Source organism: Lepidochelys kempii, chromosome 19 (assembly GCF_965140265.1).
Source record: "Lepidochelys kempii isolate rLepKem1 chromosome 19, rLepKem1.hap2, whole genome shotgun sequence".
In the NCBI taxonomy this organism is placed as follows: domain Eukaryota; kingdom Metazoa; phylum Chordata; order Testudines; family Cheloniidae; genus Lepidochelys; species Lepidochelys kempii.
The window spans coordinates 7,617,177-7,632,666 of NC_133274.1; the positions used below are offsets into that span (position 1 = coordinate 7,617,177).

A 15,490-nucleotide genomic window follows, 5' to 3' on the forward strand; every position below is an offset into this window, starting at 1 on the left:
GAAAATCATCAGGCAAAGTTGACTGAGACAGGTTCCGTTTATTAAAGTATCTTCTATATCAACTTCCAAACCTTTCTCATCACTGTTGCCTTTTTCTTCTCCCGGAGACTGAAGAAAAGGGTTAAATATATCTGCCATTAGGAATCCTCGAACTAGTATTCCTTCTCGAAGACTGGTCTCACATCCTCATGGTTTTTCTTTCTGTACCTGATGACTTCAAAATCTTTGTTTGGTTCAACCCCTATAAAATATGAGCCGATACATGTCTCAAATACCTCAAATCCTTTCAAAAGTGTGAACACTATGACCCTGAAGAAGACTTGACTGACCCATAAGGTACGTGCTAAGCATAGCAATCCTTTCCACTGTCTGGATGGGTGATTCCTCCATTATTGTCAAAGCTGCCCTTGCCTGCCCTCACATCGCCTTTTTGTGGATAAGTTTACTGGGTGGGAGATTTATGGTAGAAGACATTTGGTGAGCTTCATCGTCTGCAGAGAAAGTGACAAATCTTGTCTCGGACCCCATTCAACATCCTCCCAGGTTTGATTGACCACGAAGGCAATGGAGCCTTCTGAACCGGTTTTGTACCAGACCAGGAATTTGTGCTGCAGCTGAATTTCGGTGGCGTTTCAGAGACTGTCCCCTTTGTCAATGTGGACAGCCACAAACCATGGCGCATATTGTTGAGGACTGCAAAATGACTCAACTTCCTGGAGGTCTTCGTGCCTTGAACGATGTTGATAAGAATGCTGTGGCTTTGCTTGAGTGGATTGCCTACACCAAATAAATAAATGTCAAAGCCTGAGATTTTTTTATCATAAGCCATAAGGAGACTTCTTAAGTGAATCGGTGTCTTTCAGAACTGCTATAATTAGATGATTATGCTTATAGGGATTCCCATCCTCCTATATGCAGCAAACATGTACCCAACACATGTGGGTGATTAGCAAGTTGTTTAGTTTTCCATGCACGGCATGAAAGCAGCCTGCCAAGTATACTCATTACACATTTCCCCCCGGGAGGAACCAATCATGGGCTTTTGGAGCATTATTTTAAGTTTTACAGCAAATAAACATAAAAGGTACCTAGAGACCAGCTGTGTTAATTGCGCCTATCTGTGAGTGAGCACAGGCTCGTTGAGGGCCTGTTCCTGGGCAGGAGGACGCCCGATGAAAGCAACACAGGCGAGGATGGCTGTCTTCCTTTCATTGGAAACCCTTCATTAGATTTCAGTCAGGGGGATTAGAACAGAACAAAGAGAGGAAAAGAGGTGAGAAGAGGTTTAAAAATCTCCTAAGAAGAGGGAAGACTGGAACACTATTATTTATTTGTGTCACTGTAGCACTTTGGGGGTCCTGGTCCTTGACTAGGGCTCCCTTGTTCTAGGTGCTGTACAGAGGCAGCAGGTCTGTCCTATTTCACTCAGGGTGAAGAATGGCAGTTGGGTAGATGGATTAAATGTTGGTGAATATGTAACGATGAAGCCAGTGATGGAAGGAGCCAAGCAGAATTTTGAATCACAGAACTTTAAATAGGAAAATGTCGCTTGACATCCATTTAACAAAAACAACCCTATACCCTAGCAGACACATCACTGCATCAGTCCTTGTCTGACCACAGTGCTTTAAAATTAATAATCCTATGGTGCTTACACACATACTTATATGCACACTGACAGACACAGATTCGGACTGAGATTTCTTTTTTAAATGCAGCCTAAAAGATTTGGATGGCCAGTTCCCAGGGATTTGAAAATCCACCCACAAACGCACTCTCAGTCACAGATAGAAATCAGCAAGAGAGTTGAGCCTCTGACACAAGACAAATTCTGAAAAGTGTGGTGTAATAATCTCTAACCAACCCTCAGACAGGTACACTCTGCTTTTCGTGGTCAGCATAGGTATCCACACACCTGGTTGTGCATAAAAGACGTTTCCAGGTCAGGACGGGCTCCATGGCTCCCTGGGCCACACTTCATAATGTCCTTCTATTGCTTATGCCCTGGAGGAACTAAGCGGGACAAGGTGGGGGAGGGAATATCTTTTATTGGAGCAACTTCTTGTTGAGAGAGACAAGCTTTCGAGCTTATACGAAGCTCTTCTTCTGCATGAACTAAGGCAGGAACAATGTCTTCAGTGGGACCAGACTTCTGAAGCCCAGTTTCCACAGCTTTGTGCCCCACTACATACAAATGATAAGACATCAGCTGGAACTGAGATGACTTCTCCAATGAAGCTGAGCATCCCTAACCCTTCTGCTTTATAACTCGTCCGATCCCCTGCAATGCACTAAATGAAACCAAATTTGGAATAATTATAGCACTGAAAAACACCCAGAAGAAATTTCACATTTAGCCACGTCCTTGTAACGTTACCAGACAAACCTCCTTGATTTTTGCCACAAGAATTCCTATTGCCCTTCCCTGAATGCATGTTTATACATCAGATAGATGACAAATTTCAAGTATTCTGGGAAAACCTCTAATTACAGTTGTTTATAGTTTTCTAAGTCGTTAGTATGGATTTTATTAGCAAGTTGCTGATGCTGTTCCTGTATCTCTTGTCTGTTTCTGTATTGGAGAACGAGGAAAGTAACCGTATTCCATAGCACTGTGTCCATAAATAACAGCTGAAAGGAGGAAAGAAAGAAATCTTACTGCTGTCCAACATAACTTTCTTGATAGAAATACAATCACATGATCAGATCTCACATTGATTTCTATGTACTCTGTGTATGTACACATGTGGGTTTCTGTCTTATTTTGTGTATTCTAGCTCTTGTCTCCACCTAGCACATGGTAGATTTCCTATGTATAGATTTCTTAAGAGTAATGGTATATCAAGTCCTCACTAGCAGAAATTTTGGTATAAACTCAAGGCATGAAAACTACATTGATTTGAGATCCAAGACTTGCAATACTCCATCCTTGTTCTCTGCCAAAAAAACACTGCTAAGCGGAGGAGTCAGTGACCTATTTAAAGTCCAGTATCTTGTGAATTGTCAAGGACAGATACAAATACTTTATTCCAGTGGAAAACTGAGAACTTCAGCTTTTCAAAGGTATACACCGTTTATCTATAAGACTTGGCTGGTCATTAGATATTGGACACTATAGTCATATCATTCTGAGCATCGTCTTGCTTCTTCCTTCCTTAACTTTAATCCCAACACGATTTGAGCAGCTGTAAGCCCGACAACTGCTACAGCTGAACATTGATGCATTATATAATAGCAGATCATAATAAAGACCTACCAGACCTTAACACACTTTGGCAGGGCCAGTGAGAGTGCTTTCAGGGCCATGTTTTCAGCATGGATGCTTGGTCAGTGGAAAGAAATGGATCCCTACAAGCTGTCTGGACCAAAATCAAAGGCCTTTGTTTGTTTTGTCGTGACGCTCCCTCTGCTGTTATAAATGGGGCATTCAGTCCTAGTAGAACATTCTCTGTTAACTGGGGTGGGGGAGTAGACTAAGTTTAAGAACAGCTTTATAAGACCCCCGTGCGCTTTGAGCATTGTATGCAGAACTCCTTCTTGACAAGTCGTGACTCTCCTTGTCATGGACATGGATGGGTTTAAAAAAAATTTAAATTAGTCCCGCGGCTTTGGAGCAAGTGTGCAGAGGTTCGCGTGGTGGTGATTTTTGTTTTGTGTTGTTGTAGGGCGAGATCAAAATGCAGGTTTCTCCTCACCAAATGTATTCTGTAACATCCTTCCACAGCACAGCTGTCCATCCCTCGGTGCCAGGCCCACACCACGAGAACAGGAAGTGCTCTCCACATCCGCCCCAGGCTGGCCTTGCCTGGTGCTTTTTATAAAATGTAGCTTGTGGTGAGCCCAGTAGCTGGAGGGAACATTTTTTAAAGACACACGGATGGATAATTAAAATCTTAGTGTTTCGTTTTGGAGAAGTGCATTTTGCTGTTCACGCCCCTTATATAAACATTCTTTGGACATTCTCTTAGCAGATTTTCCCACTGTTTTATATTAAGAACTTAAGAAGGGCCAGACTGGGTCAGACCAATGGTCCATCTAGCCCAGTATCCTGTCTTCCGACAGTGGCCAGTGCCAGACACTTCAGCGGGAATGAACATAACAGGGCAATTATTTAGTGATCCTTCCCCTGTCATCCAATCCCAGCTTCTGGCAGCTGGAGATCTAGGGACACCCAGAGTATGGGGTTGCGACCCTGATTTTCCTGGCTACCAGTCATTGATAAAACTACCCTCCAGGAACTTACCTAATTCTTTTTTGATATCCAGTTCTTCTTTTGGCCTTCACAACATCCCCTGGCAAGGAGTTCCACAGGTTGACTGTGCATTGTATGAAGAAGTATTCCCTTATGTTTTGTTTTTAAACCGGCTGCCTATTAATTTAATTGGGCAACCCCTAGTTCTTACGTAAAGGGGTAACTAGCACTTCCTTATTCACTTTCTCCCCACCAGTCAGGATTTCATAGACCTCGATCGGATTCCCTCTTAAAGCTGGACAGTCCCAGTCTTTTAAATCTCTCCTCATATGGAAGCTGTTCTAGATCCTTCGCTGTACCTTTTCCAATCCTTGTAGATCTTTTTTGAGAGGGGGGGCAACCAAGGTGTGGGCGCACCAGGGGTTTGTAGAGTGGCATTGTGATATTTTCTGTTTTATTATCTATCCCTTTTCTAATGGTTCCTAACGCTCTGTTCGCTTTTTTGATTGTTGCACATTGAGCAGATGTTTTCAGAGACCTAGCCATGATGTCCCTACAATCTCTTCCTTGAGTGGTGTCAGCTAATTTAGACCCCATCATTTTGTATGTATAGTTAGGATTATTTTTCCCCAATGTGCGTTACTCTGCCCTCATTAAACATTGAATTTCATCTGCTATTTTGTTGCCCACTTACATAGGATCTCTTTGCAACTCCTCACAGTCGGCTATGGACTTAACTATTTTCAGTAATTTGGTGTCATCTGCAAGTTTTGCCACTTCACTGTTCACCCACTTTTCCAGATCATTTATGAATATCATGAACAGCACAGTTCCCAGTACAGATCCTTGGGGGACCCCACTATTTCTCTTTCTATTGTGAAAACTGACTATTTATTCCTTCACTTTGCCTCCTATCTTTTACCTAGTTACTGATCCATAAGAGGACCTTCCCTCTTATTCCATGACTCATTACTTTGCTTAAGAGCCTTAGGTAACGGATCTTGTCAAAGGCTTTCTGAAAATCCAAGTACACTAGTTCTACTGCATCACCCTTGTCCACATGCTTGTTGATACACTCAAGAATTCAAATAGATTGGTGAGGTAGGATTTCCCTTTACAAAAGCCATTTTGACTCTTCTCCAACATATTGTGTTTATCTATGTGTCTGATCATTCTGTTATTTACTATCATTTCAACCAATTTGCCTGGTACTGAGGTTAGGCTTACCAGCCTGTTATTACCAGGATCGCTTCTGGAGCTGTTTTTTTCCAAAAATCGGTGCTACATTAGCTACCCTCCAGTCATCTAAGGGAGAGGCCGATTTAAGTGATAGATGCAAAATTGCAAGACTGTGGTATGTAACCTAAGTTCCTTCAGAACTTTTGGGTGAATATCATCTGGTCCTGGCGAGCTATTGCTGTTTAATTTATCAATTTGTTCCAAAACCTCCTGAGGAATTGTCCAGATGGAGGTATCAATAGAGATTTGTCACCTAAAAAGACTGATTCAGCTGTGGGAATCTCCCCCTCATCTGAATTCTTTCCATTGGGCTTCACTGCCTTTAGCTTCTTTGCAATGGCCTTGTCTTCCCTGATTGCTTCTTTAGCACCTCGGTAGTCGAGTGGCCCCAGTGGATGTTTGGCAGGCTTCCTGCTTCTGATGTACTTTAAAAAAATTTGCTATTAGTTTTTGTGTCTTTAGCTAGTTGGTCTTGTGATTCTTTCTTGGCCTACCCTGCCCAGTTACACTTTTACACTTGCCTTGACTTGCCAGAGTTTATGCTCCTTTCTATTTTTCTCACTAGTATTTGACTTCCAATTTTTAAAAGATGCCTTTTTGCCTCTAACCACCTCCATTACTCTGCTGGTTAGCCATGGTGCCCTTTCTTTGGTCCTCTTACTCTGTGTGTGTGTTTTGTTTTTTTAAATTGGGGTATACATTTAGTTTGAACCTCCAATTATTGTGTTTTTTAAATAGTCTCCATGCGGTTTATAGGCATTTCACCCTCGTGACGGTTCCTTTTAATTTCCATTTAACTAACTTCTTCATTTTTGTGAAGTTTCCCTTTTTGAAATTAAATGCAACTGTGGTGGGTTTCTTTGGCACGTTTCCCCCTGCAAGGATGATAAATTTAATTTCATTATGGTTGATATTACCTAGTGGTTCAGCTATATTCACCTCTTGGACCAGATCCTGTGCTCCACTTAGGACTAAATTAAGAATTTCCTCTCCCCTTGTGGGTTCCAGGACAGTAATTTATGGTGTCTAGAAATTTTATCTCTGCATCCCTTCTAGAGATGAGATAGTTGAAATCCCCCATTATTATTGCATTTTCTTCCTTTGTAGCCTCTAACCCCCCTAAGCATTTCACAATCACGGTCACCATCCTGCTCTGGTGGTCATTAGTATATTCTTACTGCTATAGCCTCATTGGTCAAGCGTGGAATTAATATCCATTGAGATTCTAGGGTAGTTTGATTCATTTAAGATGCTTACTTTATTTGACTCTATGCTTTCTCTTTCCTATACAGTGCCACTTCCCCACTGGCACGACCTACTCTGTCATTCCTATATATCTTGTATCCTGGTATTACCGTGACCTATCAATTAATCCTCATTCCACCAAGTTGCCATGATGCCAGGCACTCTAGTTCACCCATCTTAGCATTTAGCCTTCTAGCACTTGTATATTTTGTCAATATTCAGTTGCTTATGTTATATTTATATTCCCTGTTTATAATGTCAGATTTATAAATGAGATACCATACATTCAAGTGCCTGTTATGAAGATTATGGATACATTTTTCAAAACCAGCTAAGTGAGTGAAGACCGCATGTTCTATTTTCAGAAGTGACTTAGGCATTTTGACTTTGCTAGAGTTAGGGTCCCAAGTGCCTAATTCGTTTTTGAAAATGGGATTTAGGATCTTAGATCACTTAGGGTAAAAATTTCAAAACCATCTAACCCTTAAACCATATTTGTTCATTACTGAAACTGAATAGATATTAATGGCTCTAGAACGTTTCATTTAAACGCTTTGTTAATTAGAAGTGACTTGGAGGGATGTGTTGTAAGTGGTTTATGGATGTGCAGGTGAGAATGGTTTCTAAATTAATAATATATTGGGATGCCAGCTAGGTTTTAAAATGAAATCTGCAAACTAGGTTGGTTTAATAGTTTTTGGTTTTAATAATAATTTGCTTAATGTATTATTATTATTTGATTTTTATAAATAATTAATTTTAACACCCCTTTTTGGCTGACTCCAAGAAGAACTGCTCGCTATTTTAACACTGGGTTTGTGTAAGAAGTTACTTGTATTTCAGAAATAGGACTTTTTTGGTTTTTAATCATTTAATTCTATCCTTTCGTTATGACCATGGCATTTCTAACCAGCCGTTAAAAGAGAATCTTTTGATCAGATAGCATATATGCTAAGATTAGAGCTGATCAGGGGGTGGGGGTGGGGGTGTGTGTAAACTTTTGACTTTTCCTCAAAACACCAGGAAGTCTTTTGGTTTTTCAACAAAATGCTGCATTTCCACAGAAACCAGACACTTTCTGTGAAAATGTTCATTGTGCCAAAACCATAATTTTCTGTCAAAAAGCAGTTTTAATGGGAAAATGTCAACCAGTCCTAAACAAGTTATACAGCTGGGGGAGAAAAGGACGAACAGAGCAGGTTTTTCTTTGATTTTTTCCAAATTGTTGTGTGGCAATAATAAAAGCAAATGAGAACAGATCAGTTTGACGTTGTATGCGGTGGTGGTGTAGCTGTGTTGGTCCCAGGATGTTCGAGAGATGGGTGGGGTAATATCTTTTATAGGACCAGCTTCTGTTGGTGAGAGAGATGAGCTTTTGAGTCGTACGGAGCTCTTCCGCAGGTAACCGGTAGAACAGAAGTTGATCCAATAAAAGATATTTCCTCACCCACCCTGTCTCACTAATCAATCAGCTGAGCGTTGATAGAATTTCTCACGAATATTAAACTGAAAGTGCAGCTGACTGGCTGGGAAACAGGCCACTTTCAACTCCCAGGTGGCTTCCCATATGTGCTCCCAAAAGAACTTGGGTTCAAAAACACATAGACGTTCCCACACACGTTTCATAAAATAGAAGGAAGAGACTGTTGTTTTCAGTCCTATGCAAGACCTTCTATTGAAAAATCAAACCAAATAATTTGTTTAAACAGGATTTCTTCTTTCCGCTCTTTGCCAGGTTTATCAGGGCTCACAGGAGGAGATGGGTCAATGTTTGATTTATCATTATTCTTATTATTTTATTACAGTAACACGAAGCACCTCAGTCAGAGATCAGGCTCTGGCTGACCCAAATCTTATTAATTTAACAATTTAGTGATCCAATTAATTAACTTTAAGTATATTTTAACACAATTTAACAAAGTTAACACTTTCACCAATAACCTCATTGATTGCAGGTTGTCCTGTGGCAGGTTTGCTTGTTTGTTTAAAGGGATGTTACTGCTTGCTTGCTTGCTTGCTTGTTTTAGAGGTTCCTGGATTTCTACCGGTGTCCACAGTTCAAGAAGGATGTTGATAAATTGGAGAGGGTCCAAAGAAGAGCCACGAGAATGATTCAAGGATTAGAAAATCTGCCTTACAATGATCAACATAAAGAGCTCAATCTATTTAGCTTCACAAAGAGATGGTTCACGGGTGACTTGACAACAGTCTATAAGCACCTACAGGGGGAACAAATATTTTGATGGGGTTCTTCAATATAGCAGAAAAAGGTATAACAATAACCAATGCCTGGACTTTGGAGCTAGACACATTCAGACCAGAAATAAGGTGGACATGTTTAATTGTGAGAGTAATTAACCATTGGAACAACTGACCAAGGATCGTGGTGGATTCTCCACCACGGGCCATTTTGAAATTGAGATTGGAGACTCTAGTTCAAACTGGAATTATCTGGGGGAAGTTCTGTGGCTTGTGTTATGCAGGAAAGCAGGATGAATAAAAACAATGGTCCTGTCTGGCTGTGGAATGCATTAATCCATGAATAATCTGCTGTGGTTTTACTAGGGTCCTTTTGGCGCCTTTGTAACTTGCTGGAGCAAGTTCAGGATTGGTTGCTCTGCACTTTGCTGCTTGATGTCCAGAGAGGAGGAGGGCACAAATTCAGTTGTTTTTAGTTTTGCAGCAGGGCATACAGCAGGTTCCAGAGTTAGTGTCTTCAACCTCTTTCTTCCAGGGTGCTTTATTTATACAGGAAAGTGAACAAATCAAAGAGAGAGAGACCATGTGGCCATTTGGCTTTTATGCCTAAATCCCAGGGGTTTAGGCGATCCATATTTCACTGGCTACGAGCCATACATCTGGTGATCATGTACTAGCCTCCGTCTGGATTTTGGAGTTGCATTCCTGTAGTATCCAGTAGATGGTGCAGATGCATTGCAAATAGTTCGTAGACTCAAATTCTGTCGGAGGGAGAATGGCTGAAAGAGCTTTAAGACTCCCTTTTTAATGGTCCCCAAATCCAATAATTTTTAATTAAGAAGAATTTCTTTTACATAATCTCTTAATCTGAAGAGATTTTTTAAACCAATTGTGTGTGTGTTTCCACCTTTGCAATATTTGGCCTTTTAAATACAGCTTAGACTCTCAAAAGCATACCAGTATTTTTAGGAAACAATTCCTGCCATCAGAACGCACGGCCTTTTTAAATAGGCACGTCTTTCAGACGTAACCAGGCAAAATACTATGTTAAAATGGAGTTAAGGTTGGGAGACCTATCAGTGGCATGAAAGTAAATAACATTACAGGGATGTTGCAATTATTCCACAAACAGGCATTACAAATCCAGAAAGTCAGAGTTCAGGTTAAAATTAACATAAATCTGACGATGTTAAGGTACCCTAGCAACCTTAACTCTGCCCCATGGTGAAGCCACCCAATAAGCAGACAATTAGGACTAATGCGTTTTGAGTTTGTGGTCCCGGATTAAATTACATTGATACACAATACATTTTTTTTAAAAAGTATCTTTCGCTCATGGCCTCAGTCAAGAGCAGGGGAGTTGTGTTTGAAGAGGACAAACAGATAAGTAGAAATATTACAGCTGAGGGGGAGGAAGTGGAGATTTGGGAGGGCAAGAGGAAACAGAATTTGCATGGGCCTGGGGTGGGGGGGAAAGGGTGTGTTTGGGGAAGGGGGCTGTGTTAGGGAGACTGGTGCTACTTGAAGTGAGTGGGGAGGAAGGAGCCCAGTCCCAAGGTCCCCATGCCTTAAGGGCTACCCCGGCACTCCTGCCTCAGTTTCCCTGATGGTGCCACGTAGGTGGGAAGTGCCTCCAAGGCAGCAGTGCCATGGGGGAGGCAAGCAGTGCTACCTGAGCTAGCATGAGGCCACGAAGCAAGGAGAGCTAGGCCAAGACATCTCTCAATGAGAATTCTTGACACAAGTCCAGCCTCACTCCCCTATCTGACTCGTTGCAGCCAACAGCACTGTAGCATGCAAATCAGCTGTAGAGAGAGGGTGCTTGCTTATCTCCGATATTACAATGGCCATGTTTTAGTGCCCTTGACTGCCAGCGGTATGTCTTCTGTCCGATTCTCTGTGCCTTTGGGCTGGGAGCCAGTTAGCATTCAGGATCGGCAGAGGGGGTTTCTAGGAAGGTGTCTGTAGATCCCCAGAGTCTAACCAACAGCTCAGTGAAATCTTAGGATCCAGGAAGCTGAACATCAGAAGCAACAAACATCCCACTCTGCTCTGGGGTTTGTTAGCTTTCAGCTGCTGCTCTGTAGCAGGGAGAGTCTGGGGAAGCTGGCCAACAGCTAAGGAAGTAGAACAAAAACTGGGAGATTCTTCAGGAACGTGGCCCTGCCCATCCTGCCTTGACTGATGGGTCTGGTTCTGCCTCCAGCAGGCTGCAAAGAGGGGAAGACCCACTGTAGGGGGTCTGGGAACCTTACCTGCAAAGAAGAAAGGAACCTTGAAGAAAGGGGTGGAAACAGCTCCCTGAGAATACTTGTTGTGCCGGGGGCCTCCCTGGATGGGGCACCCAGCATGATGTAGGCAAAGTCAAAACCATTTGAGGACTCTCTTTGATGTGCAGCTGTATTCCAGGCCAATACTGGCAGGCAGGGGCACTTTTTAAATAAGGAATAGGGGAAGGAGAAGGGGAGGGGAGAGAGAGAAGTGTCAGGTCTAGAGATGGGAAGCCCATGAAGATCCACATCGATGACACTGCCTCTTCCCAGCTAAATTTAAAATCCCAAAATAAAACTTTTACCCCTAGATCTTCTGTCGTGCTTTTCATCTGTAGATCTCAAAGGACTTTCCCAAAGAGGCCGGCATCATTCTCCCCATTTTACAGATGGGGAAACCAAGGCAGAGATAAATGAAGTGACTTGCCTAAACACAGCCAGCAGCAGAGCTGGGAATAGAAGTCATGTCTCCCAAGTCTCAGTCCAGTGCTTTAGCCATGAGGTCACGCTGCCTTCCCAATGCTAATCCTGGTTTTAAATTTACAGTCCCAACAACATTCAAAAATTGAGAATCCAGCCCCCCCCAAATCATTGGTGGTGGTGGTGTTTTGTTTTTGTTTTTAACGGCGGGTTCTCCTCAATTGCCTTCTGATTGAGTCTTTGGGTCATGTTTTCAAGCTTTTCTCTGCAAGCACGAGGGCTAGAAACATTTGACAACACTGAACCTAGCCCTGTCATCTATTATGATTAATGATCTCCTATTTGTATTAGCATAGTGCCCGGAGTTCTGGTCACGGGCCAAGACCCACTGTGTCAGGCACTGTGCAGACATGGAACAAAAAGATGGTCCCTGCCCCAATGGGCAGCCACTGTGTCAATAAGTAAGGTTACGATTTAGTCACGGGTATTTTCAGTAAAAGTCATGGACAGTTCACAGGCAACAAACAAAAATTCACGGCCCGTGAACTGTCCATAACTTTTACTAAAAATACCCGTCACTAAATCTTGGGGTGGCTGCTCCTGAAGGGGGAGGGGAGCCCCAGGGGGCCAGGGCCAGGGGCACCAGCTGCTGGGGGCTGCCCAGAGCAGCAGCTACTCCAGCTTTTCTGTGAACTGCTGGGGTGTGTGTGTGTGTGGGGGGGTGCACCCTGGGGGGCCACTGCTGTGTGTGTGTGGGTGCCCTGTGGGGCTGTTGCTGGGGGGTCAGGGCCAGTGGCTCCAGCTGCCTGGGGCCATTGGAGCAACGGCTGCTCTGGCCACCCCAGGGACCGCTGCTCAGGCTGCTGCAGAAGTCATGGAGGTTTGCGGAAAGTCACGGCATCCATGACTTCCGCGACCTCTGTGACAGACGCAGAGCCCGAACAATAAGTTAAGAACAGGAACCCTTCATGAGCAATTTCACACAGAATGCTAAAAAAGCAAGATATTAGGGAGATTTTTGTCACTGAATGCAAGGTAGATTAATTCTAGAGGATCCTATTAAAACCCAGTAGCTTTGGGGCATGTTTCTCATCAGACTGGGGTGTAACAATGGTCTGCTGGTAAGATTGATAAATGTTCGGGGAATCATTTGTATCATTTTCCCCAATCCTTTATTTTCCAGTTGAGCATGACAGAGACATCTTCTACCAGAAGCCTTACTGGAAGGAATTTCGATTTGACCTGACCCAGATTCCAACTGGAGAATCTGTAACGGCTGCCGAATTCCGAATTTATAAGCTGCGAAGTTTCACTCGTGATGTCAACAAAACTCTTCACATCAGCATCTATGAGATCATGAAGGAGTATTCCAACAGGTGCGGTGAAACCAACCAGTGCCTTTGAGCTGGAAACAAAACAAATGGTTTTTTCTTCTGTAGAACGAGACACAAATCTGGGTTCTTATGAGCCAAAATTGAAATGCTGCTTTTTCGCTTCACGACGTTCAGTTTATGTGCAAGCCTGTGTCCAACTTGGATGTGAGAAATTCTGATTCTACTTTTTCAGCTGTGGGAAAATCATTCCTATGTATTTCAATAGGTGGTAGTAATTTAATAGGTAGTGGGTATACCTGTCCTATATGGACCAAGGGCACCGTCAAGCTTTTTCACTCTCCGACAGTGGGGAGCATGCTTTTTAGAGCAAATGTCAGAAATGATGCCACCCATTATTATTAATGATTAATACTGCAGTAGCAGCTAGGAGTCCTACCCATCAATCAGACCCCCCGTGTCCTCAGTGCTACGCAGACACAGAACAAAAAGACAAACCCTGCCCCGGAGAGCAGACAATCTAAGCCGTTTGCATTATCTACGTTCAGTTGACTTTGCTTATCTATTTTTTCCGTTTCTGTAGGGAGTCTGACTTATTCCTGTTAGACCTTCAGGAGCTCCAGGCTGGGGCCGAAGGCTGGTTGGTTTTTGATGTCACAGCTGCCAGTAATCACTGGTTAGTAAACCGTAAACACAACCTGGGCCTGAGACTTTATGTGGAGACAGATGACGGTAAGACTAACTCAGGCACTGGAAGGATTTAAAATTCCTACTGCTTGTAAAAATCTAGCTAGATCTTGGTGTGATGCAGCTGGGTGTAAGGAGAATATCCCAATATAAAGTTCGCCTCTAGGCCTTTTAAAGGCATTGATGCTAATGCACTTCCTAGTGTAGGCTTGTCATAAACATACAGCTAAGGGTAGCATAAAATCCCTCCTTTACCTGTAAGGGGTTAAGAAGCTCAGATAAACTGGTTGGCACCTGACCAAAAGGACCAATAAGAAAAGAAGATACTTTCAAATCTGGGGAGGGGGTTGGGTTTGTTTGGGCTCTCTTTGTTGTGCTCTCTCGGGACAGAGAGAGGGACCAGGCAGGAAAAAAACCTCTCCTAAAACCCTACCTGAAATAAGCAACTAAGATTACAAAAATTGTAAGTAAAGCAAGGAAATGCATTAGATTATCTTTTGTTTTAGCTTGTGAATTTTCCCTATGCTGAGAGAGAGGTTTATTCCTGTTTTTGTAATTTTGAAGTTGAGCCCAGAGGGGGAATCCTCTGTGTTTTAAATCTTTTATTACCCTGTAAAATTAACCTTCCATCCTGATTTTACTGAGGTGCTGCTTTTACTTTTTTCTTTATAATAAAGTTCTTCTTTTAAGAACCTGATTAGTTTTTAGTGTCCTAAAAACCCAAGGGTCTGGTCTGTGCTCACTTTGTTAACCTATTGGTTGGTAGATTATTCTCAAGCCTCCCCAGGAAAGGGGGTGAAGGGGCTTGGGGGGATATTTTGGGGAAACAGGAACTCCAAGTGGTCCTTTTCCTGAATCTTTGTCTAAATCACTTGGTGGTGGCAGCAATACTGTCCAAGGACAAGGAAAGGATTTGTGCCTTGGGGAAGTTTTTAACCTAAACTGGTGGGAATAAGCTTAGGGGGTCTTTCATGTGGGTCCCCACATCTGTACCCCAGAGTTCAGAGTGGGGAGGGAACCTTGACAAGGCTATACTAATAGGATAGGTTTAAAGTAATCCTTGCCTGAAGGGATTCTCACCTGTGTTTTGCTGGATTAACCTTTCCTAATTTCACCCATGGATAAAATCCATTCCAAGTGCTACCTCGAAAGGTGTACTTCAGAGATCGTCCTTGAGGCTCGGGGAATATAATTGCGCTTGTTGGTCCCCTCTCTCCGCAATATTTCCCTTTCAATAAGCATGCTGCTAAGGTTAGGCTATTTTGGTTTGAGGTGGTGCACAAAACCTTGAGTAAATGTGTCCTCTGTCTGGAAACTGCCCGGGGTGGGTGGGTGGATAGATCAACACTAGCTCTAAACAGCAAGGGCCAGAACCACAGCTGGTGCAAATTGGTGACTTCAGTGGAACTATGCCATCTTATGCTAGCTGAGGATCTGGCCCCTGTTGTTGTTTTTCAGTCAGCCTGAAACAATCTGCATCACAGGATTTCTCTCTCTTCTAACTACCCACGCTAGCAGCAGAACAGATGTCTGATATCAGGCCCAGATCCTCAGAGGTATTCAGCATCTAATTCCCATTCAAATCAATAGGAGCTAGGTGCCTTTGAGGATCTGGTCTAGGGACAGCCGAGACACTGCAGCGACTGCTCGTACCGTGTGGTCCTTTTCCCGCAATGAGTTGGCTTTGAGCTGTGCTGTTCCGAGGATGGCCTGACAGTAAAGATTGATCACCGCAATACTGAGCTGTGTAAATTACCTTTCCCCTTTGCAGATGGCCCTTCTGCTCAGCCCGTATGTTCCTGGGTTATTTTATATGCATAGCTCTTAGTTTAAGGATAGTCTCTGCCAGCTAACCAAGAACATGGCCTCTTAAAACACAGAGGACTCCCTTTGAGCCGCCAGTTGCC

The 15,490-nt window shown here is 43.0% G+C and overlaps 1 protein-coding gene across 1 annotated transcript in view; it reads left to right on the forward strand.

Moving 5' to 3' along the window:
• The window catches only part of LOC140900294 (bone morphogenetic protein 8A-like), a 44,601-nt gene that overhangs the window by 16,673 nt on the left and 12,438 nt on the right, over positions 1-15,490 (forward strand). The window contains exons 2-3 of the mRNA XM_073317362.1: positions 12,749-12,941; positions 13,480-13,628. Coding sequence (XP_073173463.1) covers positions 12,749-12,941; positions 13,480-13,628 — 342 coding nt within the window. The remainder of the gene's footprint in view (positions 1-12,748; positions 12,942-13,479; positions 13,629-15,490) is intronic.